This window comes from Selaginella moellendorffii, unplaced genomic scaffold, assembly GCF_000143415.4.
Source record: "Selaginella moellendorffii unplaced genomic scaffold, v1.0 SELMOscaffold_7, whole genome shotgun sequence".
NCBI classification, from domain to species: Eukaryota; Viridiplantae; Streptophyta; class Lycopodiopsida; order Selaginellales; family Selaginellaceae; genus Selaginella; species Selaginella moellendorffii.
Genome location: NW_003314268.1, coordinates 2050835 through 2077714, shown reverse-complemented (window position 1 = coordinate 2077714; position 26880 = coordinate 2050835). Strand labels below are relative to the sequence as shown.

Below are 26880 nucleotides of genomic sequence, written 5' to 3'. Positions count from 1 at the left end.
GAATGGATGGATTTGAATTGAATCGTCCAAGTCCATAATTGGAGGCTTCAAACATTACCAATGTCCATGCATGGGTAATGCAATGCAATTGTTGACTTTATAACCCTTGGCTCCAAGTTAGACCGCGCAACCACGGCGCACGGTCCACCGCGCCATTCCAGGGCACGCAGCGCAGCAAAAGCAATGGGCTGCCTCGGATTCTCCAGAGGCAGCGCCAAGAACAGGAAGAACAAGAAGATCAAGCGAGGCGACGAAGATGCGAGCGTGTGGCCAATGCCAGCGGCGGCTCCACCACCAGATCGATCCCCGAATCATGCCCGTCGCAGCAGCAGCGTCCGGCGGCCGCACCCATTGCCAGCGCCGACGGATTTCTCCGCCCGTGGCCGCTCGCCTCCCCAGCCATTGCCGCCGGTGCCATCGATCTCCAGCTCTTGGAGCGCGCGCGACAGCCGGCTCCGCCGATTCGAGTTCGAGCGCTTGGCTCGGCTGTGCAATCACTTCGCGCCTCGATCCCAGCTGCGGGAATCCGTGCACCGGTGCTTCCTCGAGCAGGAAGAGATAGCGGTGGACGTTCTTGTTCTCCATTCCTGCGCGACGAGCGAGGTAAGCTCCGATTTCCAAGTCTTGGGGAGAGGGTTTCTGATCGCGCCGCCGCCGGGTGTCGCAGGAGGAATGGATCGAGCAGCTGCATCGCGTGACCCAGCTGGAGCATCGCAATGTGTGCCGGATCATCGGCTTCTCGCTGGCCAATTCGCGGCGGCTGGTGGTGTTTGAGGCGTCCGAGACGAGCGCGGGCTTGGACGAGCTGCTGCTGCTACCATCAGCATCGGATCACAATCGAGGAGGGCGCGTCCAGAGGATGGATTTCAATTGGGACGCCAGGCTCAAGATCGCCCTGGCAGCTGCGCAGGGCCTGGCGTTTCTCCATCAATCCTCCCCCTTCCAGGTTAGTAGTAGTCATGATCTCTCTCTCTCTCTCTCTCTCGATCTGGATTTCGTCCAGACGCCGACCAGACACACAGATCTAAGAGCTTTCTTCTTATCTCTTGCTCAGGCGTCGCGATTCGGCCCCTCAAATGTCCTGGTGGACAAGATCGGCAAGAACAAGCACGAGGTCAAGCTCCAGCTCCTACTCAGCGAGGAGAGCTGTGACGCCTCCAAGGCCGGCAACGTGACCGCCTACGGGATCTTGCTCCTGGAGCTTGTGAGCGGCAAGACCAACATGGCGAGGCTCATCCTGGGCGGCGGGCGTGGCGGATCCCAGCAGGGCCTGTTCGTCAAGTGGGCGAGGGGCGTGGTGAACGACAGCAGCAAGCTGGGCAGCATCCTGGATCCCAGGCTGCTGCATTGCAATCCACTGTCGGCGGCCAGAGATCTCGCCAACTTCGCGCTCAGCTGCCTCCACGACGATCCCCGCCTCCGGCCCCGGATGCCGCAGGCCGTGTCGCTCCTCCAGTCGCTCATCGCCATGCGGGATATGCAGCAGTCGAGCAAGATGACCGCGCGGACGGCCTCGTCCACTTCTTCGTCCGGCTCACCTTCCTCGGCTGCAAATCCCGTGCACCAGCACCAGCAGTTCTTGGGGCGGAGCGCCACTTTCAGCCACCACCAAGCTGCCCGGAGGAGAGATATGACGCCGCCGCCGCCGCGGATGAGCACAGACCTGGATCAGCACGACTGGCGCGCGCACGTCCCTCGATCCGCTGGCGCCTCGCCAGCACGGTACACCACTGCATCCTACTACTGATCGAATCGCGATTCGACACGAAATGTACAAAGCTAGGAAATAGAATGGATGTAAGCACCATTTGCCAAGAACGGGCAAATTCTTCCTTCTGCGAAGGAAGAACATATACCCATGTTGGGTACCACACAAATCACGAGAGAGAGAGAGAGAGAGAGTCCAAAGCTTGCTTGCTCCCTTATTACTACTACAAACTCTCGATCTGATGGCTCTTGGTCTCCTACGTAGAAAGAAACCAAAAAGAAAAAAGGGAAAAAAATACCATCTAGCTAACAAGATACAGTTCTTCGCTAAGAAAAATGTCAGGCGTTTCTCTTGCTTCGTCTCTGCTCTTTACTTACCTTGCTTCACATCGTCGTACTCGGCCTCGGCAGTCTCCCCACCTGGCGCTGATCCACCTCCGCTCGGCGGTGCTTGCTTTGACAGCGTCTCGCCGATCTTCATCGCAGCAGTCTGGGTAGCACTGATCTTTTGCCTGATCTGGTCCACCTTCTCGCTCTCCACGGCCTTTTTGAGATCCGCCACAGCGCTCTGGATGGCGGTCACAACGTCCGAAGGCAGCTTGTCTTTGTGCTCGTTGAGGCTCTTCTCGGTCGAGTAGATCGCAGAGTCGGCATCGTTCTTGGCGTCGATGAGCTCCTTGCGCTCCTTGTCTTTCTGCGAGTAGATCTCCGCCTCCTTCACCATCTTCTCGATGTCGGACTCGGTCAGGCCTCCAGACGACTGAATGGTGATTGCCTGCTCCTTGCCGGTAGACTTATCCCTCGCTGATACGTTCACAATGCCGTTGGCGTCAATGTCAAAGGTGACTTCGATCTGAGGCACCCCACGCGGTGCCGGAGGAATACCAACGAGGTCAAACTGCCCCAGCATCTTGTTGTCCGTTGCCATCTCCCGTTCTCCCTGGAGAACCTTGACACCGACCTGCGTCTGACCATCGGCTGCTGTCGAGAAAACCTGGCTCTTCTTGGTTGGAATGGTGGTGTTCCTCGGAATGAGCCTCGTGAACACTCCTCCCAAAGTCTCGATACCCAGGGACAGTGGCGTAACATCCAGGAGAAGGATGTCCTTCACATCGCCTCGCAAAACTCCACCCTGAATGGCGGCTCCCATTGCCACCACCTCGTCGGGGTTGACGCCTTTGCACGGATCCTTGCCGAAGATGTTGAGCACAACTTCCTGAACCTTGGGCATCCGGGTCATGCCTCCAACGAGCAAAACCTCGTCCACCTGCTTGGCAGTGATGCCGGCATCCTTCAGGCAGTCCTTGCACGGCTGCTTCGTCTTCTCGATCAGGCTGCTCACGAGCGCCTCGAACTTGGAGCGAGTCAAGGTGAGGTTCAAATGCTTAGCGCCCGAAGCATCGGCTGTGATGAAAGGCAGGTTGATCTCTGTCTGCGTCGTAGAAGAAAGCTCCACTTTCGCCTTCTCTGCTGCCTCGCGAAGCCGTTGAAGGGCTAACCTGTCACTGGAGAGATCAATCCCCTGGTCCTTCTTGAACTCAGCCAGTAAGTGCTCCACGAGAGTGTTGTCGAAGTCCTCCCCTCCCAAGAAGGTGTCCCCGTTTGTAGCTTTAACCTGAAAGAGCGTCGTCATACACGGAGAAAACAAAGAGAAAGAAAGCTTTACCTCGAACACACCGCCAGAGATCTCAAGGATCGAAATGTCGAAAGTTCCACCACCAAGGTCGAAGACCGCGATGAGGCCCTCCTTCTTGTCCATGCCGTAAGACAGAGAAGCTGCTGTAGGCTCGTTGATAATCCTGGCAACCTCCAAGCCAGCAATCCTTCCAGCATCCTTAGTTGCCTGCCTTTGGGCGTCATTGAAATAAGCTGGCACAGTGATGACAGCCTTGGTCACGGGGCGACCAAGGAAGGCCTCAGCAGTTTCCTTCATCTTCATCAACACGAAAGCACCAATCTGACTGGGCGAGTACTTCTGTCCGCCAGCTTCCACCCACGCATCGCCGTTTGGAGCCTTTACGATCTTGTAAGGAACCATTTTCATCTCCTTCTGAGTTTGAGGGTCATCAAACTGGCGACCGATAAGCCTCTTCGAACCAAAGATGGTATTTGTCGGGTTGGTGACCGCTTGACGCTTCGCAGGAGTGCCGACCAGACGCTCGCCTTTGGGCGTGAAGGCCACAACCGAGGGTGTAGTTCGAGCGCCCTCAGAATTTTCAATCACCCGAGGAGTCTAGAAGTGAAGAAAAAAATTTTCGCCATAACAAGCACGAAAAAAGAGAAATGTGATAGTTACCTTGCCCTCCATCACAGAAACGCAAGAATTCGTTGTGCCCAAATCGATACCGATGACATCCCCTCCAGCAGCTTTGCTACAACAACACCAAGCAGCCATTCTCGATTTTAGCCCAAAGCAAAAAGCAAGACAAGATCAATTCGAGAGCCTCACCTGTAGTTTCTAGACCATCTCGAAAGCAGTGGAGACGTTGTGAGCCTGTGAGCCGCCTATACAAAGAAAAAAATAGGAAAAATGGAGTCAGGAAACAAGAATCGCGGCCGATGATCCAAGCACCGAATAGAATACCTGGCTGGAGCCCGAGGCCTGCACGGCTCGCTTGGCAATTCTCGCCAACATCGACATAGCCTTGCAAGCGCCTATACCCTAGAAAACCCGCCGGAGAGAAGACCCTAAATGGTTTAAAACCCTAAACCCTTAGCCGACTTACGTGGAACATTCTAGAAACCCTAGAGATTTTTAACAGAACAAGTGGGCAAGATCTGACCGTCGATCTGACCCGACACAGATTACCAGTGATTCTAAGAACTCTTAGTTATATAAGTAAAGAGAGTTTAGCCGCGAGGAGGGGCCATGCTAGAGTTGTTCCCGATGGTGGACTGGAAAAATTCCAGGACGTGGGGATAGACGTCGACGTTGGCATTGATGCCGAGGACAAAGTCGGCGTGTGCGTAGCGCGGGAGGAAGAGAACTTCGACGCTGGTCCTGTGGAGGTCGCGGATGAGGTGCTGCACGTCGGCTTGGTCCGCTAGCTCGTCTCGCCCGCCATAGACAAGCAGCATGGGAATGCTCACTGGGATCGTCGACAGAGAGTACGAGGGAGGTATGAGCACCCCGTAGTGGTCGATGTTTCCCGGGACCTGGAAGTCGAACTTCGCGAACCGTCCCGATCGAACAACTGGTGGAAAGACGGATAGATGTTTAGGATTGAATTGGGAAGCACGAAAGCTTACGCTGAGCAAGGTGTGCGAGGTTTCTCATGGAGGTTGACTGCATCTCGTACATGTTGTAGTAGCTCATTCTACTCACGTTGACGCAGCAGTTTGGACCTTGAAAAGCAGGCAAACAATCGAAAGTTTATGCGAAGACCCAAAGTACCTGTGAAAAGAGTAAGCAGATCGTCGATGCAATCAAGGTTTGATTGTCTACAGATGATGTTAAGAACTTGCCGTCCAGCAGCACTAGGCAAGGAGAAAAACAAAATAAATCAGCTCACATTAGAAGCCCAACGCTTACTTTGACAGGCTGAATTCGCTGATCCCCGATCGAAGCAATACCTGCGAAACAGAGAAACCAGAACTTCTTTTTCCAAAAAAGACTCTAAACTCAAGACTCACTTGATCCAATCGGCGTCGAGCAGCCTCTCCGATCATCGGTGCTCGGACATGGTTGAGGTACGCAATGGGAGCTAGCATTGCGGCCCTTTCGATAAGGCTCGCTGCTTTGTTCCCAGACTGAGACAAGGCGGCGAATGCGACTTGTGTCCCCTGTGAGTAGCCAACAAAGAAAATCCTTTTGTCGGTCAGAGTGTTCACGTAAGTTAGCAACGCTGGTAAGTCGTGGACGACGAGTTCGTCCATGCTCCAATCCCAGAACCTCTGCACGCATACGATCGATCGTCATCGTGATATCATTATCTAAACACGAGTTCTACCGTATCCGCTCGCGAGAACAAGTTGTGAGAGCTGAACATGGAGGCACGTCCATTGCCAATGAAAACATCGTAGCCCGCGTCCGCCATGATAAAAGCTAGCGATTCATCAGGCGGGTTGAGCACCCAGATGTCGCCACCCTGCAAGAAATGGACGAATTAACGAATGCGTGGAGACCAAGGATGCGAGAACCTCCATAATCCCGTGGTAGAGGAACACAGGACCCAGCGTCGGCGTGGTACAGTTCTTCGCGACTCTCTCGAGCGCCAGCTTATAGCCATCGGCAGTTTCAACCTGCATTCCAAGGTAAGTACGCGCAAAAGCGTGGAGAGTTCCTTACGATGTACTCGGTGCACTGGTAAGCCTCTGGCAAGACGAAACTGGTGCAAACCCCCAGACCTCTAGGATTTGCAACTCCGAGTGCATTGTGCGCAGCAAGAAGAACCAAAGCTACGATAGCAAGCCTGAGAGATACCATGGCCAGGCAGCAGCGAGCTTCGTTCCCATCGCTCGGTTGGTTACACCTTTATATATTACCCCTGCAAGCATACCATCTGCATTGGTTTTTTCTAATCCAATTAGTAAAACAAAGTGTCTCACACCTAGGCGGCTTCCCTTCTAGAAATGAAATCACTTACAAAACACCGGTTTTGAAAGTGTCAAGCTCCAAGATGACCCTTTCTTTTCCAACGAGTTTGCCGGCTGCTTGGCGCCAAGAAACACATCACGCTCTTTGTCACCTACTAGCACCATTGGCATGCTGGCTGCCACAAGGATGGCTCAAATCAGACGTGTTTGATATCAAACCTCTACAAGCACTCCCGTCTCGAATATGTTTTTCCCAACAAGCTACGGCTTCTTTTTTCTAAAGAAACTTTTCCTCCAGTTGTTAGCCGGTGGTTTCTGCAGCTCCTCAATGATGGTCAACACCTGAATATACAAAAGCAGTTTCAACATGACAACGAGAACTGAAACATCGTACTTCACTAAACTCGGGTCGTAGCTGTGGATCTTGATTCCAACACCTCTCAGCGAGATTAACGAGCTTATCAGGGACGGACGCAGGCATTGATGGCCGCAGCTTCCTGAAACGAAAAAGCATGGGTTGCCGAATCTCAATAATAGAAAGTCCGGCCACCTTTGCACCACGCCTATAGCCGCTTGAAGTGGTGTTAAATCGGAATAAGGTATATCACCTGTAAGAAGTTCCCTGAAAAACAGATTGTTTGCGCAGTGTTCTGTACAAAGTGCCTTGTTACCAGATCATGATGCCAAAAGAGTAGACATCGGTCTTGTGATCGTACGCTTTGTGTTCCAGCACCTGTAACTGATTTTAAGCAAACGAAAACTGCGAGCGAACGGACCTCAGGTGACATCCAGCGATATGTGCCAGTTTCAGCAGTCATTTCGGCAGGCCAGTTCCCAGAGCCAGAACGATTTACATTCGAAGGCTTCAGTCGGGCAACACCAAAATCGCAAACTTTGACCACCTACATAAATAAATAAAATCAGGAACAGGACTCAAACAAATCAACTGGCTTACATCGTGCTCGTCAATAAGCAAGTTTGCAGACTTCAAATCCCGATGCACGATTCCTCTTCTGCATGAACAAGTGTCATTTGAGCGCAGTGATAGAAAAGACAAACCTATGCAAGAAATCCATTCCCTTTGCCGCATCTCGAAGCACCTTAAGTGCGGCAGGAACCTCAAGGCCGCCCTCCCGACTTTCAAGAACATCTCGCACACTAAAGAATCGTGATTAACCTCTGAGGCCAAAGAAAGCTCCTCACCTGCCACCGGCCATTAGCTCAGTCACAATGCACAGTCTTGGCCAGTTCGCACAGGCTCCAATAAACTGAACAAGATTCTTGTGCCGAACCATTCTGTGGGGAATCTAGAGGCATTACGTTAACAATTACACGACCATCAAGTACCTCATTATTGAAACCTCTTGCTTAAAAACTTGAAGAAGCTCGGCAGCTGGAGCGCCACGCAGGGTGCCAGAGTCCGAATGACCATCCGCTTCGTCGAGCATGATCACTTTGATGGCCACGTCTTGACCACGGTACTTCCCACGATATAGTCTTCCAGAAGAGCCACCTCCTAGCCTAGCGCCAATATGCAGCTAAACGGATAATCAAGATAAGATGTTATGAGCAAAAACAATCTACTGAACCTCACATTGTTGTAGTCCACAGCCCAGTCCTCATAAGCTAAGCTTTCGACAACTTCTCTAAGTCGTGCCCTTTCAGTGAAGTTGGAGCTCAATGCCGTCAAAACGGCTTGCTTTAGTTCTTCTGGCTGCCACACACACAAAACAACAAGAGATATAGGAAAAGGCATAAAACAAAACTCACATCATCCCCTATCCAGCCTTCAACAACAAAAACTTCGAGTGCCATTCCATCAGTCGTGCTGAAAACATGTGCTTCCTGGAAACAACGAAACAGTCTTACGAGACAGTTTTACGCATTTGAAAGATGAACAGCCAACCTTGATATTCAGCTCGAGCGAGGAGTTACTCAAAGCTGACGTGAAGAACTTCAGCAATCCATGCCTGTCCGAAGAAGCCAGAGTCAGTTCGTATCCATAGCACGAGCTGCAGCCACCACTCCGCTCTTCTGTTTCCAGAGAAGCAAACATGGGACGAGGAATCGCCGCCGGAGGTGCACTGCCGATTCCAAACGACGGATGAACTTTAGCCGGGCTTCCAGCAATAATCCCCGCAAGATTAGTGCTGGAACCAAACGCTGGCTTGGGTAACTTCGACATGGCAGCAAGCCAACTGTAGCTAGAACCCACATGATTGCAAGCAGCATCGGTATCCAAGCCGCCCCCCAGCTGAACTTTGCGAGCATTTACGACCGGAAGAGAAGGTGCTTCCACGGAATTAACTCGAGAGCTGATTTCTTCATCCCGTGCTTGCTGGATGAGCTTCATATGAAGCAGGACATCCTCATGCCGCTCCACATCAATGTTGAGCGTGTAGCTGCAACAAGAAAACACACCAAAGTCACATTCGATTTGGCAACAAGCTGGTGATTTACCGTGATGGAAGACGCGCAAAGTGCTCCCTGAGCTCGTTGCAAACTCCATCACTGTATCCCGAGGCTCTCACACGGCCGACCACCTGATTGACAACAGCTTCGCACTGCAATTCGCTGGATAGTGCCATGCTGCCTGTCACCCATCTGTGTCCCTCATCCAAATACCGATCTCTGTGACCCTAACCTAGCAGGTCAACTCGTTCATAGGCAATTTATTGGAGTAAAAAAGTTACAGGAATAGGAAATTCACAGTCTTATCTGACGGGAGAGAAGCCCAGCCGACTGCTTTGCCGCTGAAACAACGGAGATGTTGCTCCACTTGCATGCCGCGCAAGCTTGCGCTTCTCTTCTGCAAACACAAATCAAAACTTAATGCCAATGACTTTAAACACGTGTCATATTACCCCTCTTCATTTCGAGCTCTTGCTGGAGCTCCTCCTTCCACTGCCTCTGCCTGTCGCAGAAGCTACTGCAAGGGTATTTCAGTGTCCGGGTCAACATACTAAAAAACGAAGGGGTGAAACGTACCTGGAGTTGCGAATGGATGGTGGAAAATCCTGTCCATTTAGTCTGACCTCGAGCAGTGGATTGAAATTCGCCGCGGGACCAGGTGCGGGAGCAGCACTGTCTGAGCTGACACTTGCATCACTTTCGCAACTGTTTCTCACGTACGTAGACCTCTCACTGAAACTGCTCCCTTTGCTTGGGGACCTACTAGCTGTAGGTGGCCTCGGCCTTGCGGGACTCAACGGTGCAACAAAACTCGAATTTGGCTCCTCACTGCTGCCTTTGTAGAGGCTGTATTCTTCGTAGAGTGGAGTTTGCAACTTTGCCAGTTCCGATGCCTGCGCCAAGAAAGCCTTCAGAACATGGAATCAACCTCTTGCTCTACCTTCGCCTCCAAAAAAGCTTTGATTTTTGACTCTGTAACGTCATCGTCGTCAGTATGGCTCGAAGGACCGACTGGATCCGCAGAATTGCTGCGACCAAGTGTCCAACAGGCGCCTTCCACGTATGAAGGCTCCGACACCGGGTTGAAGCTTGGACATATCTTCAAGTCGAAACACAAAGTCATTAACGAAACATTCTACGTCGTGGCAAACCTCGTCGTTTGATAAGCTCGCACAGGGAGAGTCCAGCCTCACTGAACAATTGAGATCATCTACGAATGATTTTCTTAACTGACAATCATCAACCGTTGGTATAAATTTGGGCGCCATGGCATTACTGTCGTACGTTTCTGAAACAAAAGGGTGCTGGCAAGAACATATATATGAGAACATGGCATAATCAAAGCGCACACACCTTAAGAAGCTCTGCAGCTGTTGGTCTCAGTCGTGGCTCCCTGCACCAAAAAGAACAGCAATGAGCATGCATTTTCAGATGGGTAGTACCTTTGAAGACATTTTAAAAGAAAACTTTTTGCATCAGGGGATAGATGTTCTGGAATAGGAGGATGCGACTTGGTTGTACCGATGTGGAACAAGGCAGCCACCTAATATAAAATCCAGATAGACGAGTTCTCTCTTTCAAACAAATGACGAGAGCATACCTCTTGAAACTGATCACTCCACGGCGGCTTGCCTGTTGCCATCTCAATGACAGTGCAACCCACACTCCATATGTCTGCTTGCCTGATAAGACGATACATACGAAAAACACTTGAAAAGCCAAGACGAGAAAAAGCAGAGGCCTACCAATTGTGACCAGTCTGCCTGACAACTTCGGGGGCCATCCAGTACGGGGTCCCTTTCATGGACTTTGCTTCCGAAATGGTTGCCTGCGTCGAAACGCAATCATGAAATGGCCAAATCAAAAAGGCATTCAACGCCTACCAGCTCAAGAACTTTTTTCGATGCTCCAAAATCTGCTACCTTTATGTGGCCCTGGTTGTCTACCAATATATTTGCTCCCTGCATGAATGGAAGTAAGAAAAATACCCTTCATCTAAATCACTCACTTTACCTTGATATCTCGGTGCATTATTTTATTCTGATGAAGGTATTCAAGCCCCAAGAGCAACTGCCTAGTATACATACGAATCACGGGTTCTGTGAAGGAACCAAACTTCCCAAGAAGCGACGAAATAGATCCACCGGGAACAAATTCAAGAAAGATGTTGAGCGCCTCCTCCTCCCTGGCGGTTCCTAAGTACCTCTGCCACACATCTTGATCATCAAATTCAACCGCCACAGGAGACACTTACAACTATGTTGGGGTGTGACAAGTTTTGGAGCAGCTTCACCTCCTCTTCCAGCTCCCGGATGTGAGCACTGAGCTGGGCCTTGCCCTTGGCGAAGTTGCTGGCCGCGATCAAGACCTAGAGAAGGCAATGCACCAGGAGCTCGAAATGCAGCTCAAAACTTGCGAGGGAAACGCACCTGCTTGACCGCGATGAGCTCGCCGGAGTCAAGGTTCATCCCCATGTAGACGCGGCCGTAGGCGCCGACGCCGATGAGCTCGCCCTTGCGCCATCGGATGGCGCGGGGGCTTGTCGACTGCTCGCCCATGGCGCCCGCGCTTCTCCCCCTTCCTCTCCCCGCAATACCCTAGACGCCTGGCATATTCGCCGCACCCTCTACTGTGCGGCGCTTTCAAAATTTGCCAAGCGCGGCAACGGGTCCCTTTTTCCCGGCCGTATGGTACGCGTATAAAAATGGGTGCCTTTCATTTCTATGTATAAAAAAAAGTATTCAGCAAAGCAGTTGAAACTTTTTAGGGTTCTCAAGCCATGGAAGAGGGATGAGGGGGCGTGGGAGCCGACGCGACCCGGCGCCCGCGCTCGGATCGAGCATTCTCCGCGAATTTGACGCTCGCATTGTGCATGCCCTGCTCCTTCTCGGCTTTGGTCCACTCGGATGTGTAGTAGTGCTCTTCGGTGACCTCGCCGGATGCCGGGAAGAGCGCGCCGCCCCACTGCGGGAAGTAGACGAGGAGCACTGGCATCGTGCACGCCAAGCTCATCACGCCCATGAGCGAGATCCCCTTTTGCGTGGAGTACTGGTTGCTGGTGAAGAAGATGAGCTGCGTGAGCACCGCGCCAACGTTGCCGCCGGCGCCCGTGAGGCCGGAGATGACGCCCAGCGATCGGTGCGACACGAAAGGGATGATGCCGAAGGTGCAGCCACAGGCGCCCTGGAGGAAGAGCGAGAAGAGGATCATGACGCCGATGGAGGGGCCTAGGCTTCCAACCAGGCCGAGGACGATGCACAGCACTGCTCCCATGGATTGCATCAGCCACAGCGCCCACAGCCTCCCCCGCATTCCAAAGCGGCGGGCGACGACGTCGGACAGGATCCCGCCCAGCGGCCGCGCGAAGAGGTTGGCCATGCCGAAGGTGGAGGCGACAATGCCCGCGGTGTGGAGGTCGAGGCCGAAGCGATCGTAGAAGTACTCGGCGATGATGTTGTCCACCGTCAGCTCCACGCCGAAGCTGTAGCCGTAGAGCAGCGCGAAGATCCACGTCCGGTAGTTCCTGATCGCGTTGACAAACACCTGGATAGGTTAATACACACAAGTGAGCTTCCAAGCCGATCGATCAGAGAAGATCCAACTCCATACCTTGGAGAATGCGTCCTTGTTCTTCTTGCCCGTCTCCTTGAGCAGCGCGTAGTTGCCATCCGGGAGGTCCTGGCCGAGGGTGAGCACCATCAGGCCCATGAAGATGTGGAAGAAGCCCGGGACGAAGAAGGCGATCCTCCAGGCGATGAACTTGTCCGACCCCATGGATTGGATGGCCTTGAAGACGAGCGGCATGATGAGCTGCGTGGCTCCGCCGCCCAGATTGCCCCACCCGGCAGCGGTGCCGTTTGCGGATCCCACGATCTTGCTGTTGAACATGGAGCTCATCCAAAACTGGCACGACACGAAGGTGGCGAGGCCGAAGCCGATGAAGAAGCGCGCGAGGATGAATCCGGTGGCCGACGAGACGAGGCTCATGGAGAAGACGGCGGGGGCGGTCATCATAATCACGAAGGCGCAGCCATAGCGCGGGCCGACGAGATCGCACACTGGCCCCATGGCGAACCTGGAGACGATGGCGCCCGTCACGGACGCGATTCCGGCCCTGCCCACGTCCAGCTTGGTGAGCCCCAGGTTGTCGCGGATGATCGGGAGGAGCGGCGGCGCCGCGAAGGTGGAGGTGAAGCAAGTGAAGAAGGCGATCCACGAGAGGTGAAAGGTTCTCATGTGTGGGTTGGCCAGCGAGAAGATGTTGAACACCTTGGATTTGTGCTCCGAGTCGACGGGCAGCGCGAATTTCTTGGCGGCGGGGTCGGCTATCGGCGATGGCGCCTCCACCGAGAAGGCGAAGGCCTGCTCCTTGCCCGTCACCCCGTGCATCGACACGCCCGGATCGCCGGCTGCGTCCACGCCAATCCCCGACGTGCTCTGCTCCGCCATGGCTCCTCTCCTGCTGCTCCTCCCTTTTGGAAGAACTTGTTTCCTCTGCGCTTGATTGGAACTTGAAACTCGGACGCTAATTCCCTGCTGCCAGATTGCTGAGAATCCAGGCCTTATAAAGCTGCCGCGATTTGGAAAAGATCTCCTGTCCCTCTCTCTGCTCCAGCCCGCTTGGCAGCGGACAAGGGGTAGTCCGTATCTCCGCCCCCTCGCCTCTTCACAGAGGAGTGGAGTCGAGACTGTTGACTTTGGGGTGTAAAACACGACCCTTGCCAGTTTGAAGCAGCTGGTCAACGGCCCCGCCTTTCGTCTTTGGGTCTCGCTTTGGCCGTTGACTCGTGGCCTTGCTCCCTGTTTGGAGTTCCTCAAGGCACGCAAGAGTTATCATTCTTTTTTTGCCTGGCAATTGGATCACACAGATCGTGCCACATTGGTTTTTGCGTATGGGATGTTTAATTTACAAAAAGTCAGCAGCAGCTTGTGCTGGGCGCGGGACGCGAGCAACTTGTTTTCTGGGGCGAAAGTCTGTTTTATTTGCCGAGGACGTCGGTGGGCAGCAGCATGTCACTCTGCGCGTTGATGGATTTGATTGGCGGCAATCGTATCTTTTGGAGGTCGCCTTGATGCGCCAGCCCGGCCTTGGCTAGCACCATTTGGTTGAGGAGCATTGCCTCGTCCGACTTGAGAGAGGCTAGCACGTCCGCGGGCACCTCCTCCTCGGCGGAAACACCCAAAATTGTCCGCAGGAGCTTGTTCTCTTGCTTGAGGCTGGATATGTCCTTTTGTAGTTGCAGTATCACCTGGAAAAGAAGAATGAACGATCCATTTGTTTTCTGGGCCTGGCTAAAGCTCGGTACCTTGTCTTTCTCGTCCATATTCACAGTGGGTACGTTGATGATCTTCTTCGTGCACGTTGCGTAATGTAGCGTGCTTAGCGTCTCGTCGACCGCAGTCACCGCCGGAGAGATGCAAGCGATCATGAGAGCTAAGCTGTTGCCCCCCAAGCTCTCCATGAGCAGCTTGGTCAGCATGCTCTCCCTGGCGAGCACAACGAGGATTGTCATGTCAGTCTCTTAACTTTTTGACAACAAGCACACACTGCTGGAAAACGCGAGGAGAGACCTGTAAGGAACGACATCGCCTTTCTTACCCTCCGCCAAGCAAGAAATCACCTGGCAATGTTGTGCAGGAGTTTGAACGAATGTGGGAATAGATATCGTTTACCTTCCCCAGAGTGAAAAGAGACCTGTTTATGCTCCCGGTTTCCTTGAGCATCTCTCCAGAGCTCTTGCTCTTTTTCAGGCGTTCGTTCCCGGCCAAATCCACAAACAATATCCTCCCCAGTTTCGTAACAGGCGGGCCAGCGTCCATATGGCACAGAGAATCGACATGAAGCGTCATGATACAGTGACTTCTGCTGCTGTCCTTGTTTAGATTGTGCGTTCCCATCTGCAAACAGCAATCTAACGTTAGACAGTTGAAAGAAACAAAGAAACTGGAAAGCCACCTTTCGGTTCTTGGCTCCTTCGCTAAGCACCGAAAACACGTCGTCCACGGATTCACACTCGACAAGCAGCAAGCTCTCTACGTAGTATCCACTTTTTACGTTCCACTTGATCTCTCGCGGTGCTGATTCAAGTCGAAGCAGATCATTCACCTGTGGCTCAACAAGAGAATGCCTCAGCGACATGCGTGTTTAAGCAAAGAACCTGCTCGTTGTAAATCTCGTAGTAAGACGCGCGCATCGTATACGACTTGGAAGCATCCCGGTCGGCCTCCAGCTTGATCGCACTGAAGAGATACTTGACTGATCGGGCAATCAAGCCATCATCGCAGCCTACTTCTACTCCACCCTGTGCACGTATAAAATACACAACAAGAAGAGACGAGAGCTCTTACCTCGCTGCAAAGTGATCAAACTCAATGTCAAGGTGGTGGTTTCCTGACCTCTTGTCGACCGCACATTGTGTACGTCTTGCCGGATCCGGTTTGGCCGCAAGCCATGACAGTGGACGTGTAGCCTTCCATGACGGACTCGAGCATTCTTTGCAGTCCACAACGCTCCATAACTTGGTCTTGCAACACCTCGGGCCCAAGGCAGCCATCGAACTAATAGACAAAGAGAATTCTTGAGGCGGGGCACAAAACAACGAGAATAGTTCTTGCCTGGAAGGTTCTTATTGTCGTCGTGTTGCCATAGCCTTGATCCACAACCTATGTTGAATAGGAGTATGAGAAACCAAGTACAAAACGTTTCATTCGATCCTACTCTGATCTGTCTATCCTCCACGACCTCAGCGACAATCTTATCCCTCCTCCCATCCTCAGCTTTGGACGGCGGCCGGACCCGGACAAAAACCTCGATGTTCTTCGCTTTTGCTGCCAGATTTCGCAAAGATTTCAAAAGCCGTGGAAGCTCGCGCGATCGCGCGAGCCGCATTGCTTACCAGATCCGCCAGTGCCTGGTGACATCGCCGCGAGAGTGCGCGATGGCGCTTTGTTACATGGTAACCCTGTTTGTGCTCTTCTCCGTTAAGCGTTTCCTTGCTTTCGTCTGAAAGCTAGCAAACGAGACGGCTTTCGCACACGCCCCCAGTTTTGCAAAATAAAAACAGTTGTTGCGGGGGGCGGGAGATTAAAGCCACAATTACAACTAATTAATAGCCTTAGCTACTCTACTATCTTGGACCCGAGAGTTCCACCGCGTGTAGATTATCCGTGGAGTCGACAATCCACTCGGAGTTTCCATGCGACACGAGCTCGACTTCCTGGCTTCGGACAACTTCCACCTTTTGCCATTCTTCCCATCTCTCCGCCAGGCCGTCGCCTTCGAGCATTCTTACGACCTCGGCCATCTTGGGCCTGTCCATTGGAGAGCCTTGTGTGCATAGAAGTGCCACCTGAATGAGCTGCTCGACTTCCATGGGATCGTACTCGTTTTTCAAGTCGGGATCCACTAAAAGGTCCACCTTTCGCTCTCTTAGCAGTCCTTTCACCTGAAGAGAGTTGAGACCAAAGTATGGCTTAAATCGCAAGAAAGACAGACTGGTGAGATACGTACCCAGTCGAGAAGCATGACGTCGTCATCGTTGGCGAGGCGAGCGAGATCAAACGCTCGTTGTCCAGTGATGAGTTCCAGTAACATGATCCCGAAACCAAACACGTCCGTTTTCTCTGACGACTTCCCCGTGGATAAGTACTCGGGAGCGATATGGCCGATCGTGCCTCGGACTGCTGTTGTGACGTGCGTGTCTTTGTAGTCCATGAGCTTGGCCAGGCCAAAGTCCCCCACCACAGCTTCGTATTCCTCATCCAGCAAGATGTTTGCTGCTTTGACGTCGCGATGGATAATTTTGGGATCACAGTGGTCGTGAAGATATGACAAACCACGCGCCGCACCTAGAGCTATGCATTTTCTCGTTGGCCAGTCCAGTGGTGTATCTCCCGGAAGTCTCTCTGCAACGCTTTCAGCGTTATAGTCCATGACACAAGAATGACCACCATTTGCATACCTCGTAACCGGGAAGCAACGCTTCCGTTGGGCATGTATGGATAAACAAGAAGTCTTTCCGTTGGTGTCATGCAAAAACCACGCAAACGGAGAAGATTTCTGTGTACAGCCATACTTATCATCTCGACTTCAGTCTGGAACTGCAACTCACCACCTGGACTTCGTTCTTCCTTCAATCTTTTAACAGCTACCAGAGATCCATCTGCCAGCCTGCCTTTGTACACTTTTCCAAACCCACCCCGACCAAGGATGTTCCGGTTGTTGAAGTTATCTGTTGCGACCTGAAGTTCTCGGAGTGAGAATCTCTTCAACTGACCAAGGTGAACTTCGGGATCCTCTTCAGCTGTCACAGAAGTCGTTAGCAGGTTCAGCACGAGTATGAGCAGCTCTTACCTGGGACATCGAAGTAGGCCTCGTGCGGTCTGCGACGTTTCCACCACGCAAAAGCGATAGCTGGAGTTGCAAAAAGCAAGGCAGCGCTGGCAGCCACACCTCCAGCAATGGCACCGGTGCTCGAGGATCCCCCATTATTTCCTGAGGCCATTCAGACTGTTTGAAACACCCGACTCTCCAGCCAATTAACACCTTACCATTTTGATTGCCAACAAAAGGTGAGGGTGGCTGGTAGGGAGTCGGAGGTGGCAATGGGGGCCCTCCTGGACATTGACGGCTGACAACAGCACCACACAATGCCGGATTACCTCCAAAACTGTACGATAACGAGTTATGAGGAGAGACAGCCAAAAAGAATGTCCGCCAAAAGTACCTTATCGGCGTGAACAGCGAAAAGGAGCCATTAGTTGGAACTGGACCTGACAAATTGTTATTCGAGAGATCCCTGCAAGGACAAGAGGGAGAAGTGACACACCTCCTCCCAGACAACTCAGAGAACAACTTACAGCACTTGAAGCCCCGGGATTGTGGTGAGTGAGTTGGGGATCTTGCCGTCGAGTGTATTATTATTTAGTCGGCTGGAAAGAGGTAAAGAAGGGTTGAAGCGAAACGAAGGGAAACGATAGATTACTTACAGGAACCTCAGATTATGAAGTTTACCGAGTGAGTCAGGTATATCGCCAGTGAAGCTGTTTTGGTACAAATCAAGGCTGACGAGCTCAGTCAAGTTGCCCAGCTCCTTTGGGATTGGCCCAGTGATGTTGTTGCTGTACAACTCCCTGTTAAAGGAAACAATGGAAAAGGGGGGGTCCTAGTTAGCTCCACCATAGAGAATAGGAGGAATTAGATTTACTTACAAGTACTGTAAATTTTCGAGATTGCCAAGAGCTGCTACCAAACGCCCTGAGAGAAATGCATTTCCCAAGTCCCTGCCAAAGGAGTGTAGAGGTAAAGAAGAAGCATACAAAGAAGGAAGCGAGCGGCTTACACTCTTATAACGTTGTCTTGGGTGTTGCAAGTTACGTGAAACCAGGTACAAGGATTGACCAGTGTGGGATCCCAGCTTTGCAAGACGTTGCTAGGATCATCCAGCGCCTGCCGAAATACATGAAGGGCATCGCCTAGCCAGCCAAAACACCACACAAGTCAGTGCCCGCGCTCTCACGATTGCAATGACATGCGATTCGAGTTCCATCTGACAATCCAGACAGAGCCTGACACCACGCTGACCGATAATCTGGAGCTGGGGAACCTTGCTTACCCTCCGAGTTGCCCGTGGCTGACGAGACGAAGATCCCAGCGGCGACGAACAACAAGAGCCACGGCCGCATCGCTTGCTCCATCGTCAATGCTGGGACGCTACAAGGATCTTGCTCCTACCATCGCCTCCTCGCAATGCCGGCACCTAAACCTAGAGCGACGTTATGGAAAAAGAAGGAGCAGAGAGCTTCTCTGGGCCGCCTAGGCCTAGGTAGACCAAAGCCGCATTTTGGCTCACAGGGGAAAAATGTGGTCCCAATGTGTACTTTACGGCCAATACATATATAATTTAAGGGCCACTTCCGTACCTGGGTTTTCTTCCGGTAGGAGGCTCAGCTACCACGCGCAGCGATCCGCCTGGCCTGGATGGAGATCTGTGCGAGCGATTCATCCCTCGCGCCTGGCGTGTAAGTGATTAGGTTGTCTAGATCTGGCGCCGGGGCGCGCTCACGCGATCTGAAGCAGGCGATGGTGATCTCCCTCCAGCAATTGATCGATCTTGTGATTGGCGAGTTGGAGCTTAGCCATGGCAGATGCAGCTGGGGCGTTTGTGACACGCGCATTCGAGCGCTTGGCGAAGGAATCTCAAGGCAAAAAGTATACAGCGCTCCAGAATGCCCTCAAAGAATATCTAGGTCAGTCAGCATTGCATGAATTTCGATCCAACAGCGAGTTTCTGGTGCTTTCAGATAGAGGCCAATCCTCAGGATCCACAGATGGACCAAAAGCGTAAGCCTTCCATTTCTTTCATCTCCTAGGAAACTCTTCCCGCATTTGTGTTGGATAGTCCTCCTCCTCAGCAGGATGCCGAGAGTGAGCCTGGCACACCCAAGTCCACGGAGAGTCCTACTGCTGCTAGCAGTGTTACTTCTCCTAAAAGACGAACCAGCAGTCAGGTGGCCGCGGCAACCATGGCGGAGGCTGGCGGTACGTTGGAAGTTTCCGAGGCCGACCTCATTCTACTCCCTCTGCGCCTAGCAATCGAAACCAAGCAGCCCAAGCTGGTGGAAACGGCCTTGGATTGCCTTCATGTACGTGCCGCAGTGTGAGATCTTCCTGTGTTTCTACTAAGTCTCATGTTTTGCGCAGAAACTTATCTCTTTTGGGCATCTCGAAGGTGAGGCTGGAGCCGAGGGTGGCAAAAATGGTGCTATGCTGACGGAAGTCTTGAACAAAGTCTGTTCATGCATCGACAATTCAGCGACGGATAGGTGACCATTTCTCTTTTGTGCTGCCAAGTGAGTGTACCTGACTTTTGCTTCTACACTAGCACTGTTTTGCAAGTGATAAAAGTACTGTTAACAGCTGTTGCCTCGTCGAAATTTCAAGGTAAGCTTCTTTTAATTTTCTTGCGTTACCTGAAAAGGTTCCTTTTATGCAGTTCACGGAGAGTGCCTGCTGAGCTCTATCCGGACGTGCTACTCTATCGTGCTGAACAGGTATCTGTTTAGCTAATTTTCACCTAACTTACACTGGTCTGAAATATGTTCAGTAAAAGCTCCGTGAACCAGGCTACAGCCAAGGCCACACTTACGCAAATGATCAACATTGTCTTTAAGAGAATGGAATCAGAGAATGGGGTTCGTGTTCTTGTTTATGTTCTTGACTTACACACACATTATAAGCAGCCGGCGGAACATGTTTTATCTCAACAGAAAAACAATCCTGATGTCAAACAGGCTACTGAGCACTATCGCAGACACGAGGCTGAAAATTCAAGTCCTACAAGCTCACAGGCTTCCGTGAGTGTGGAGGAACTTCAGCACTTGGCTGGGGATGCCGATATAAAGGTTTTTTTTTATTCCGTATTTTTCTCTCTTTTCTCTCTTATAAGATTTTTATATGATGCTTAGGGCCTTGAAGCGGCGCTAGACAAGGCAATTCTGTCTGAAGGTGGAGCGGTTTCCAATGAGTATGTGTCGCATTATCTTTATCTGGTACTTAAAATTTGTTTTGCCAGGGGTATCGATTTGAATAGCCTAAATGTAGGCCAACGGGAGGCCCTTATGGTTTTCAGAACTCTTTGCAAGGTAGGCAGTCTGATAAGCACATTTTTTTTTTTAATTTAAAGTTTTTTATAGATGTCAATGAAAGACGGGGCAGATGACATGGTGACAAGAACGAAGATATTGTCTCTCGAATTAATACAGGTGCTTTTTCAAATGAGAACGAATAACTTCTTACTTAATTGAGCAGGGCCTCCTGGAGAGCGTTAGCCCTTCATTCACAGTGAATTTTGCCTTTATAGATTCTATCAAGGCTTACCTGTCCTATGCACTTCTTCGAGCTTGTGTCTCCTCCAACACAACAATTTTTCAGGTGAGCATTCTTTATTTAAATAGATGCCTGCCAACATTCGCTCGGCTGCAGAATTCTTGCGGGATCTTTATGGTCTTGCTTTTGCGTTTTAGAGAAAGCCTGAAGGTAAAAGACTGGTGGTAATATCAAGCGGGTACTTACATCGTATGACAGGCGGAAGTCGGGGTGTTTTTCTCGTTAATAGTGTTGCGGCCTCTAGACAGCGTTGACACGCCACTTCAACAAAGATTGTCCGTTTTGAAGTAAGGCGGGTCATACCTCTGTTCAGCCTAACTGATGCTGGTGTGTAGAATGTTGGAGAGGGTGTGTACCGATTCACAAACGCTAGCCGATACATTTGTTAATTACGATTGCGATCTAGAAGCCACAAATCTGTTTGAACGCATGGTAAACCTCATTTGATGTTTTCTCCCCTATCGTCATTGTTCCTTAGGTGAGCTCGCTTTCAAAAATGGCACAAGGTACAGTTAGTGCAGATCCCGCCCTTGCCCAAAATACAGCTTTGAAAGGATCATCGTTACAGGTAATTTCTATAGTTTCCACTCATTGCAGCTAATATATTGTCGCATTTTGCAGTGCTTGGTCAATGTGGTTAAGTCATTAGTACATTGGACTAAATCACATGATGATGCCAAGAAAAGATATCTGTCTGATCATCAGTCTGGAAAAGAAGGATTGCACGCATCAACACAAGCGGCTGATATTAAAAAGGCTAAGGCTCAGAAATCGACAATGGAAGCTGCCATAGCGGAGGTTGGTTGTTCGATCATGGAATGAACTTTACGCTTTTTATTTACAGTTTAATCGTAATGCGGCCAAAGGCATTGAGTACCTTGTGACAAACAAGCTTGTTCAACGCGATCCAGGTGCAATCGCACAGTTTTTAAAAACGATGTCGGGTCTAGACAAGGTACATTTCGAAACTAATCTGGCATGTCTCAACTCGTTTGTTTCGCAGACTATGATTGGCGATTATTTGGGTCAGCACGAGGAATTCCAGGTGTCTGTCATGCATGCGTATGTTGATAGCTCACAACTACAGAACATGAAGTTTGACCAAGCCATTCGGGAGTTTTTGAGGAGTTTTCGATTGCCTGGCGAAGCTCAAAAGATTGATCATATAATGGAGAAATTTGCCGAAAGGTACGATTTGCCAATGCCCGTGTGCATGCTTCAAACTAGAGTGTTCCAGGTACTGCCGTTGCAACCCGGGGCTCTTCAAATCTGCCGACACAGCTTATGTTCTGGCATATGCAGTTATTATGCTCAACACGGATGCCCATAATCCTATGGTCTGGCCAAAAATGTCCAAAGACGATTTTGTTCGTCTCAACACAGAGAGTGATGCCGAGGAGCACCCACCCGTCGACCTTCTCCAGGAGCTATACGGTTCTATTGTGAAAGAGGAGATCAAAATGAAAGATGCCGATTCAACGAAGAAAGACAACGCGGAAGAAAAAGGGCGTCTTGTTAGTGTCTTGAACCTTGGAGTTTCGAAAAAAAAAACTGCTGCAGAAGCCAAGCGTGAAAGTGAGGAAATTATTCGAAGAACTCAGGCATTGTTTAAGCGGGCTGACACGAAGAAGGGAACATTTCACAAGGCAACTCACGGGGAGCTTGCCCGGCCTATGCTTGAAGCTGTCGGATGGCCACTACTTGCAGCTTTCTCGGTCACGATGGAAGATAACGAGAATAAGCCTCGGGTCCAACCTTGCATGGAAGGATTCCGTTCTGGTATTCATCTGACGAAGCTTCTTGGGATGGACACTCTCAGATACGCTTTCCTAACATCTTTAATACGGTACGCTTATGAGCTTCGAGGGTGCTTACTAATTGTTTTCCATGCAGCTTTACGTTTCTTCATGCTCCAAAAGATATGCGAATGAAAAATGTGGAGGCATTGAAGACGCTGCTTGGAATAGCTGAGACCGAACCGAATTGTCTACAAGATACATGGAACGCCGTTTTAGAATGTGTGTCGAGGCTCGAGCACATAACGTCGTCACCTTCAATCTTGCCGACCCTGATGCACGGGGCAAACCAGATCTCGAGAGACGCTCTCGCTCAGGCGCTCATAGACCTTACTGGAAAACCGACTGAGCAGGTCTTCGTTAACAGCGTGAAGCTCCCCAGCGATGTGGTTGTGGAATTTTTCACAGCCTTATGCGGAGTTTCCGTCGAAGAAATGAAGCAGGTACCTCCCCGGGTTTACAGCCTTCAAAAGCTTGTGGAAATCAGCTACTACAATATGGCCCGTATCAGAATGGTAAGTTGAACTTTTATCTTTATCAGAAGCTCATGACCGTCTCTCAGGTTTGGGCCAAAATATGGTCCGTATTATCACAGCATTTTGTAGCTGCTGGCAGTCACCACGATGAAAAAATCGCCATGTATGCGATTGATTCACTACGTCAGTTGGGAATGAAGTACTTTGAACGGAAAGAGCTGGCCAACTTTTCCTTTCAGAACGACATATTGAAGCCATTTGTCGTTCTTATGCGCACTAACAAAAGTACCGTGGTGCGGGGTCTTATTGTGGACTGCATTGTGCAGGTAATGTTTCTTTCTCACTGGAGATCGGTTTACATCTAGCTCTATGCTCTTCCAGATAATCAAATCTAAAGTTGGAAGCATAAAGTCCGGCTGGAAAAGCGTGTTTATGGTATTCACAACAGCTGCATATGACGATACGGAAGCAATCGCTGATTTAGCATTTGAGAATGTCGAGCAAGGTAGGCGGGTTCTTCACATTTTCTCACCACCTCTAGCCGGTTTTTTCCGCAGTTGTGCTTGAGAATTTTGATCAAGTCGCAGGAGACTGCTTCATGGATTGCGTCAACTGTCTTATGGCTTTTGCGAACAACAAAACTAGCTCTCGAATAAGCTTGAAAGCAATAGCACTTTTACGTATATGCGAAGATCGCCTTGCCGAGGTAAACTTTCTGACCTTCCTGGATGTTGTAACTAATGTGCTTGATCTACAGGGACGGCTACCAGGAATCAATTCGAAGGCTGTTGAAACAGTTGGCAAGGGAGCCGATGTGGACGTCTCTGAATACTATTGGTTTCCCATGCTCGCTGGGCTTTCCGACCTCACTTCCGACCCACGGATTGAAGTCAGAAACTGCGCTTTAGAAGTCCTGTTCGATCTTTTAAAGGAACGTGGACATCAGTTTTCAACGTCGTTCTGGGACAGCGTATTTCACCGTGTGCTGTTTCCAATATTTGATTATGTGCGTCATGCTGGAAAAGACGGCGACCGGCAGGCATCAGCAGAGCAGTGGCTTCGAGAGACATGCATCCATTCTCTCCAGCTCCTTTGCGATCTATTCAGTAGCTTCTACAAGGTATAGCTATAGGCTTCTATCCGCTCGAGAGAATTATATTGACTGCTGGTCTTGCAGGAAGTCTCGTTTCTTTTGCCGTCGTTGTTGGCATTGCTTCTGGATTGCGTCACACGGCCAGATCAAGCCCTTGCCGGCATTGCTGTTGGTGCTCTAGTCCGTCTCACGGAGATTGGAGGTCATCAATTCGCTGAAAAAGACTGGGCAACTCTTCTAGACAGTTTAAGGTAGGTCAGCTGTTCCATATACCATCGGTTTATATGTCGGTTTGTGTAGAGACGCGTGCTATACTACTCAGCCGGTGGAGCTCCTGAGTCCAGACGGTCTTGGATTTGATGTTCGAAGGTCGGGGAGTTTGACAGGTCAGAGGACAGACAACTTGCCCCTGGGAGCTCCAGCTGAGTGGGACGTAGAAAGCCAGGACAGCCACCAGAGTGGTCAGGTCTCTGGTGATAGCAATGGTGAGCCAGTGAAACAAAGTGGAAGGTCGAGTTTCGATAGCAGAGCTGACGGTGATCCTCATGAAACACCGTCTCATGCAGAGGCGGAAGGTGGAACCTGCGTACAATGCTCGTGCTGAACTAATCTGCGGTATTATTGCAGGATTTACTCCTACGCCGCCAGCTTCTGAGGAAGGAAAAGGAGGCCTCTTCGGGGGCCATACGTTAGGCCGAAGACTGGTTGGCAATATGGTGGACGCATTTTTGAAGAAGAACTTAACTTTCAAAGGCAGATCCCGATCGACTGATAGTCCAAGTCCTCCTCGTGTCCAGGTATGTGGTTATCCCGTTTGTGGTGTGACTCTACTTTCTCGTTGCAGTCGAGTGACGCGGAGGAAACTAGTCTCGCTAGTATCGAGGACGCGGCGCTACAGCTTCCGATCGTTAGAAGCAAGTGCTTGACGCAGTTGCTATTGCTGAGAGCTCTTGAAAGCATGCAGGTAAGCTTCATCTTGGGAGTTTTTGGCCCCGTGTAAACCAAGTATCTATCTAACACAGGCAAAGCACTGGAGTCTGCTAAGCACGTCGAACAAAATCCAGATTATGGATACATTGTTGTCAGTGGTGGACTTTGCGGCGACTTACAACTCAGATGCTAACCTTCGCATTCGTATCCAGCAGTTTTCTGGCGAAATGTAAGCCTTCATCTTATCATGAAAGGCTTGACGTGGAAACTTGGGTTGATTACAGGCCGCCTCCAACGCTTCTCCGACAGGAAGTTGAAGGAACACGGATATACCTGACGCTGCTCAACCAAGCCGTGTTGTCTCCAGCGGATGGAAATCTTAAAGAGGAGGCAGAGCGGCGTCTCGTAACCTTTTATTCCCATATACTGAAAGAAGCGGTGGCTTTGATCCCGGCTCCCGGGGAGCCTATCCAAGCTGAGGCTCACTACTCTCTCAGCTTGCGCTCTTCAGTGGTCGTCAAGGTTCGCAGGATCGCAACGCTAGTCGCATACTAAACGTTTCGTCCAAACCTTACAGGTGCTCAACTCGTTGTCCGAGATGGAAGGCGAAATGTTCAAGAGACATCTCTCGGAGTTCTACCCATACTTCACAAAGCTTATCTGCAGTAATCAAGTAAGTCTTATTTTTAAGTGGCAGTGTACCTTACTCATGACACTATCCTTTAGATGGATGTGAGAAAAGCGCTGGGAGAGCTTTTCAAGCTTCGCCTGGTCCCTTTGCTGCCTTCATCATGAACGAACGACTTCGGCAACGGGCCCCGTTTTTTTTTAGTGCTTGCACTTTCTGGAGAAGCTGATTGCTGCAGCAGCCTGCACCAAGAAGACACTCTTATTGTAAACTAGTGTAAGCATCGGTTTTTCCTTCTGTTATTCTCAGCAGTCAGCAATTGTCTACAATGTTGCAATTCTTTTATGAAGATGTTAGAGCTCTTCTCGTTCCGTGCTGCAGTAGCAAAAAGTATAAGAAACAAACACGGAAACTGGTTAGCTTACTTGCAATCTCTGGAGATGTTGTTGCACAAAACTGTGTTAACAGAACCCGCCACCATTTCGCCACTCCTTATCGTCGAGGCTAGCTGCAAAACGAAAGAAAAGTGCAAGTGTGGATGAGCAGGAAAGCGTAGCTCCAAACCTCGTCTTCATGCTTTTCAAGCAGCCTGTTTTTTCACACGAACGACCTTCTTTAGTCCTGAGAGCGACGTAGTCACGATATGTATGGACCTTACCTGCCACAATAAACCGCAATCTCCTTGGAGTGTACTTCAGCTTCTCGCTTTTCTAGAGAATGAACAGAGTGAGCATCACTTTCTCAAGCAGAACTTAACGCATACCATCCTCGTTCCTGTTGCCACTGTTGCTAAGTTTGATCCACTCGCCAGTCGCCTGCATTGCATCGAAAATTCAGCCCAAAGACGAATCAAGCTCTTGTGTAAGCTAAGCACACCTTGTCAAGGGTGTAGTCTTTCACTCTAGAGCAAACGCCTTCCAGGAGCTCCAACACTCTAAGCTCGCTAAGTCTGAGAGAATTCATCCAGATATCATCACATACAAGGCCGAGACAGAGCAAGCAATGCTTCGTTTCATAACACTCTTACTTGTATTGGATTACTCGTCCCTGTCGCTGCCCCTTCGAATCCAGTCTGTGTCGCAAGTCGATGTCGTTCCTCGGCCTTTCCTGGAGATCGAGCCAGTTCTGTCAGCAATCGCAAGATCATACGGAAAACTTTTACTCACTAACGTTTGCAAGAGCCAGCTCCAGCTCCACCTGCGGGAAAGAGAGCATCAATCACGCAAAACCACGCGTAGATCTGGTACAATCTTACCGCGACGGCTTTGCAAGCGGCGCATTTGTGATGGATAGCTTCGATCAGCATTGGAAGAACGAGCAGGATCCCGACTAGAGGAAGAAGGCGATAGATCGCCGCCGCCATGGCGCTCTAGCACTTGACGACCCGCGTGCCCTAAAGATAAAATTAGACGTAA

At 50.7% G+C, this 26880-nt stretch overlaps 10 protein-coding genes across 13 annotated transcripts; 2 read left to right on the top strand and 8 right to left on the bottom strand.

The window, feature by feature from the left end:
- Positions 1-161: 161 nt before the first annotated feature.
- Positions 162-1996, top strand: LOC9652393 (probable serine/threonine-protein kinase PBL12). The gene is made up of 3 exons (XM_002966579.2): positions 162-603; positions 668-946; positions 1055-1996. The coding sequence occupies exons 1-3, from the start codon at positions 184-186 to the stop codon at positions 1745-1747; spliced, it is 1392 nt and encodes a 463-aa protein (XP_002966625.2). The 5' UTR covers positions 162-183; the 3' UTR covers positions 1748-1996.
- On the bottom strand, positions 1903-4425 carry LOC9652392 (heat shock 70 kDa protein, mitochondrial). Its single transcript, XM_002966224.2, has 5 exons — positions 4292-4425; positions 4157-4212; positions 4004-4079; positions 3374-3940; positions 1903-3322 (listed from the first exon to the last, which is right to left on the bottom strand). The coding sequence occupies exons 1-5, from the start codon at positions 4346-4348 to the stop codon at positions 2078-2080; spliced, it is 2001 nt and encodes a 666-aa protein (XP_002966270.2). The 5' UTR covers positions 4349-4425; the 3' UTR covers positions 1903-2077.
- Positions 4426-4512: 87 nt separating this feature from the next.
- On the bottom strand, positions 4513-6151 carry LOC9652391 (triacylglycerol lipase 1). Its single transcript, XM_024671414.1, has 8 exons — positions 5996-6151; positions 5848-5949; positions 5658-5795; positions 5341-5601; positions 5240-5280; positions 5102-5184; positions 4957-5052; positions 4513-4901 (listed from the first exon to the last, which is right to left on the bottom strand). Exons 1-8 carry the CDS (start codon positions 6131-6133, stop codon positions 4558-4560), a joined length of 1203 nt encoding a protein of 400 aa, XP_024527182.1. The 5' UTR covers positions 6134-6151; the 3' UTR covers positions 4513-4557.
- A 280-nt stretch (positions 6152-6431) lies between these two features.
- On the bottom strand, positions 6432-8864 carry LOC9652390 (serine/threonine-protein kinase STY8). Its single transcript, XM_002966222.2, has 13 exons — positions 8704-8864; positions 8150-8645; positions 8014-8088; positions 7838-7957; positions 7591-7781; positions 7447-7539; positions 7303-7401; positions 7199-7256; positions 7020-7145; positions 6915-6976; positions 6794-6865; positions 6638-6740; positions 6432-6585 (listed from the first exon to the last, which is right to left on the bottom strand). Exons 1-13 carry the CDS (start codon positions 8829-8831, stop codon positions 6505-6507), a joined length of 1704 nt encoding a protein of 567 aa, XP_002966268.1. The 5' UTR covers positions 8832-8864; the 3' UTR covers positions 6432-6504.
- A 39-nt stretch (positions 8865-8903) lies between these two features.
- Positions 8904-11267, bottom strand: LOC9652389 (mitogen-activated protein kinase kinase kinase 2). The gene is made up of 13 exons (XM_024671413.1): positions 11085-11267; positions 10910-11023; positions 10669-10860; positions 10539-10616; positions 10401-10483; positions 10256-10337; positions 10098-10198; positions 10009-10048; positions 9807-9959; positions 9596-9754; positions 9232-9548; positions 9108-9172; positions 8904-9052 (listed from the first exon to the last, which is right to left on the bottom strand). The coding sequence occupies exons 1-13, from the start codon at positions 11211-11213 to the stop codon at positions 8958-8960; spliced, it is 1608 nt and encodes a 535-aa protein (XP_024527181.1). The 5' UTR covers positions 11214-11267; the 3' UTR covers positions 8904-8957.
- Positions 11268-11354: 87 nt separating this feature from the next.
- On the bottom strand, positions 11355-13358 carry LOC9652388 (high affinity nitrate transporter 2.4). The gene is made up of 2 exons (XM_002966220.2): positions 12265-13358; positions 11355-12198 (listed from the first exon to the last, which is right to left on the bottom strand). The coding sequence occupies exons 1-2, from the start codon at positions 13102-13104 to the stop codon at positions 11428-11430; spliced, it is 1611 nt and encodes a 536-aa protein (XP_002966266.1). The 5' UTR covers positions 13105-13358; the 3' UTR covers positions 11355-11427.
- A 166-nt stretch (positions 13359-13524) lies between these two features.
- LOC9652387 (kinesin-like protein KIF17) lies at positions 13525-15544 on the bottom strand. The gene is made up of 8 exons (XM_024671520.1): positions 15271-15544; positions 15004-15213; positions 14814-14947; positions 14612-14761; positions 14329-14553; positions 14227-14276; positions 13962-14142; positions 13525-13904 (listed from the first exon to the last, which is right to left on the bottom strand). Exons 1-8 carry the CDS (start codon positions 15542-15544, stop codon positions 13635-13637), a joined length of 1494 nt encoding a protein of 497 aa, XP_024527288.1. The 3' UTR covers positions 13525-13634.
- Positions 15249-18490, bottom strand: LOC9633702 (LRR receptor kinase BAK1). The gene is made up of 13 exons (XM_024670917.1): positions 18270-18490; positions 17997-18129; positions 17866-17937; positions 17644-17787; positions 17515-17586; positions 17382-17453; positions 17206-17324; positions 17009-17149; positions 16617-16958; positions 16166-16560; positions 15552-16100; positions 15374-15483; positions 15249-15318 (listed from the first exon to the last, which is right to left on the bottom strand). Exons 1-11 carry the CDS (start codon positions 18349-18351, stop codon positions 15783-15785), a joined length of 1890 nt encoding a protein of 629 aa, XP_024526685.1. The 5' UTR covers positions 18352-18490; the 3' UTR covers positions 15249-15318; positions 15374-15483; positions 15552-15782.
- An 84-nt stretch (positions 18491-18574) lies between these two features.
- On the top strand, positions 18575-25836 carry LOC9633701 (brefeldin A-inhibited guanine nucleotide-exchange protein 5). 4 transcript variants are annotated; one of them, XM_024670912.1, is made up of 33 exons: positions 18575-18675; positions 18734-18903; positions 18958-18997; positions 19056-19299; positions 19358-19479; positions 19539-19597; positions 19650-19707; positions 19761-19848; positions 19897-20058; positions 20122-20298; positions 20350-20418; positions 20465-20587; positions 20639-20692; positions 20741-20829; positions 20878-20974; positions 21021-21110; positions 21164-21340; positions 21387-21497; positions 21546-21730; positions 21780-22388; positions 22436-22853; positions 22901-23140; positions 23196-23319; positions 23372-23520; positions 23572-23934; positions 23992-24158; positions 24208-24482; positions 24535-24704; positions 24752-24871; positions 24930-25066; positions 25122-25359; positions 25415-25510; positions 25564-25836. In XM_024670912.1, the coding sequence occupies exons 2-33, from the start codon at positions 18795-18797 to the stop codon at positions 25630-25632; spliced, it is 5229 nt and encodes a 1742-aa protein (XP_024526680.1). In that variant the 5' UTR covers positions 18575-18675; positions 18734-18794; the 3' UTR covers positions 25633-25836. The 4 variants fall into 4 exon arrangements, with proteins under 4 accessions (XP_024526680.1, XP_024526679.1, XP_024526676.1 ...); XM_024670911.1 differs by having other exon boundaries at positions 19761-20058; positions 20122-20180; positions 20229-20298; XM_024670908.1 differs by having other exon boundaries at positions 19761-20058.
- On the bottom strand, positions 25659-26857 carry LOC112345056 (protein seele-like). Its single transcript, XM_024670925.1, has 9 exons — positions 26721-26857; positions 26636-26662; positions 26493-26572; positions 26342-26414; positions 26229-26280; positions 26124-26175; positions 26030-26054; positions 25891-25973; positions 25659-25840 (listed from the first exon to the last, which is right to left on the bottom strand). The coding sequence occupies exons 1-9, from the start codon at positions 26826-26828 to the stop codon at positions 25819-25821; spliced, it is 522 nt and encodes a 173-aa protein (XP_024526693.1). The 5' UTR covers positions 26829-26857; the 3' UTR covers positions 25659-25818.
- Positions 26858-26880: the final 23 nt, after the last annotated feature.

What these genes read in the sequence shown, in the direction of transcription:
- LOC9652393 (XM_002966579.2), top strand. Translation starts at nt 184, where the DNA reads ATGGGCTGCCTCGGATTCTCCAGAGGCAGCGCCAAGAACAGGAAGAAC. An exon ending in ATTCCTGCGCGACGAGCGAG is followed by an intron (nt 604 to 667) that starts GTAAGCTCCGAT and finishes CGGGTGTCGCAG; the next exon opens with GAGGAATGGATCGAGCAGCT. An exon ending in ATCAATCCTCCCCCTTCCAG is followed by an intron (nt 947 to 1,054) that starts GTTAGTAGTAGT and finishes TCTCTTGCTCAG; the next exon opens with GCGTCGCGATTCGGCCCCTC.
- LOC9652392 (XM_002966224.2), bottom strand. Translation starts at nt 4,348, where the DNA reads ATGTCGATGTTGGCGAGAATTGCCAAGCGAGCCGTGCAGGCCTCGGGC. An exon ending in AGATGGTCTAGAAACTACAG is followed by an intron (nt 4,080 to 4,156) that starts GTGAGGCTCTCG and finishes GTGTTGTTGTAG; the next exon opens with CAAAGCTGCTGGAGGGGATG. An exon ending in TCTCTGGCGGTGTGTTCGAG is followed by an intron (nt 3,323 to 3,373) that starts GTAAAGCTTTCT and finishes ACGCTCTTTCAG; the next exon opens with GTTAAAGCTACAAACGGGGA.
- LOC9652391 (XM_024671414.1), bottom strand. Translation starts at nt 6,133, where the DNA reads ATGGTATCTCTCAGGCTTGCTATCGTAGCTTTGGTTCTTCTTGCTGCG. An exon ending in TGTTCTCGCGAGCGGATACG is followed by an intron (nt 5,602 to 5,657) that starts GTAGAACTCGTG and finishes GTATGCGTGCAG; the next exon opens with AGGTTCTGGGATTGGAGCAT. An exon ending in CCTCGCACACCTTGCTCAGC is followed by an intron (nt 4,902 to 4,956) that starts GTAAGCTTTCGT and finishes TCTTTCCACCAG; the next exon opens with TTGTTCGATCGGGACGGTTC.
- LOC9652390 (XM_002966222.2), bottom strand. Translation starts at nt 8,831, where the DNA reads ATGGCACTATCCAGCGAATTGCAGTGCGAAGCTGTTGTCAATCAGGTG. An exon ending in CAAGAGGTTTCAATAATGAG is followed by an intron (nt 7,540 to 7,590) that starts GTACTTGATGGT and finishes GATTCCCCACAG; the next exon opens with AATGGTTCGGCACAAGAATC. An exon ending in TCTTTTGGCATCATGATCTG is followed by an intron (nt 6,866 to 6,914) that starts GTAACAAGGCAC and finishes TCTGTTTTTCAG; the next exon opens with GGAACTTCTTACAGGTGATA.
- LOC9652389 (XM_024671413.1), bottom strand. Translation starts at nt 11,213, where the DNA reads ATGGGCGAGCAGTCGACAAGCCCCCGCGCCATCCGATGGCGCAAGGGC. An exon ending in CTTTTAAAATGTCTTCAAAG is followed by an intron (nt 10,049 to 10,097) that starts GTACTACCCATC and finishes TTTTTGGTGCAG; the next exon opens with GGAGCCACGACTGAGACCAA. An exon ending in CCATCCATTCGCAACTCCAG is followed by an intron (nt 9,173 to 9,231) that starts GTACGTTTCACC and finishes ATACCCTTGCAG; the next exon opens with TAGCTTCTGCGACAGGCAGA.
- LOC9652388 (XM_002966220.2), bottom strand. Translation starts at nt 13,104, where the DNA reads ATGGCGGAGCAGAGCACGTCGGGGATTGGCGTGGACGCAGCCGGCGAT. An exon ending in ACAAGGACGCATTCTCCAAG is followed by an intron (nt 12,199 to 12,264) that starts GTATGGAGTTGG and finishes TAACCTATCCAG; the next exon opens with GTGTTTGTCAACGCGATCAG.
- LOC9652387 (XM_024671520.1), bottom strand. Translation starts at nt 15,544, where the DNA reads ATGCGGCTCGCGCGATCGCGCGAGCTTCCACGGCTTTTGAAATCTTTG. An exon ending in TTTGATCACTTTGCAGCGAG is followed by an intron (nt 14,948 to 15,003) that starts GTAAGAGCTCTC and finishes AGGGTGGAGTAG; the next exon opens with AAGTAGGCTGCGATGATGGC. An exon ending in ATATGGACGAGAAAGACAAG is followed by an intron (nt 13,905 to 13,961) that starts GTACCGAGCTTT and finishes CTTCTTTTCCAG; the next exon opens with GTGATACTGCAACTACAAAA.
- LOC9633702 (XM_024670917.1), bottom strand. Translation starts at nt 18,351, where the DNA reads ATGGAGCAAGCGATGCGGCCGTGGCTCTTGTTGTTCGTCGCCGCTGGG. An exon ending in CTTCATAATCTGAGGTTCCT is followed by an intron (nt 17,587 to 17,643) that starts GTAAGTAATCTA and finishes ACCTCTTTCCAG; the next exon opens with CCGACTAAATAATAATACAC. An exon ending in ATCCCGGGGCTTCAAGTGCT is followed by an intron (nt 17,454 to 17,514) that starts GTAAGTTGTTCT and finishes TTGTCCTTGCAG; the next exon opens with GGATCTCTCGAATAACAATT.
- LOC9633701 (XM_024670908.1), top strand. Translation starts at nt 18,795, where the DNA reads ATGGCAGATGCAGCTGGGGCGTTTGTGACACGCGCATTCGAGCGCTTG. An exon ending in CGATGTCGGGTCTAGACAAG is followed by an intron (nt 21,498 to 21,545) that starts GTACATTTCGAA and finishes TTTGTTTCGCAG; the next exon opens with ACTATGATTGGCGATTATTT. An exon ending in TTGTGGACTGCATTGTGCAG is followed by an intron (nt 23,141 to 23,195) that starts GTAATGTTTCTT and finishes ATGCTCTTCCAG; the next exon opens with ATAATCAAATCTAAAGTTGG.
- LOC112345056 (XM_024670925.1), bottom strand. Translation starts at nt 26,828, where the DNA reads ATGGCGGCGGCGATCTATCGCCTTCTTCCTCTAGTCGGGATCCTGCTC. An exon ending in TGGAGCTGGCTCTTGCAAAC is followed by an intron (nt 26,573 to 26,635) that starts GTTAGTGAGTAA and finishes CTCGATCTCCAG; the next exon opens with GAAAGGCCGAGGAACGACAT. An exon ending in GGACGAGTAATCCAATACAA is followed by an intron (nt 26,415 to 26,492) that starts GTAAGAGTGTTA and finishes GAATTCTCTCAG; the next exon opens with ACTTAGCGAGCTTAGAGTGT.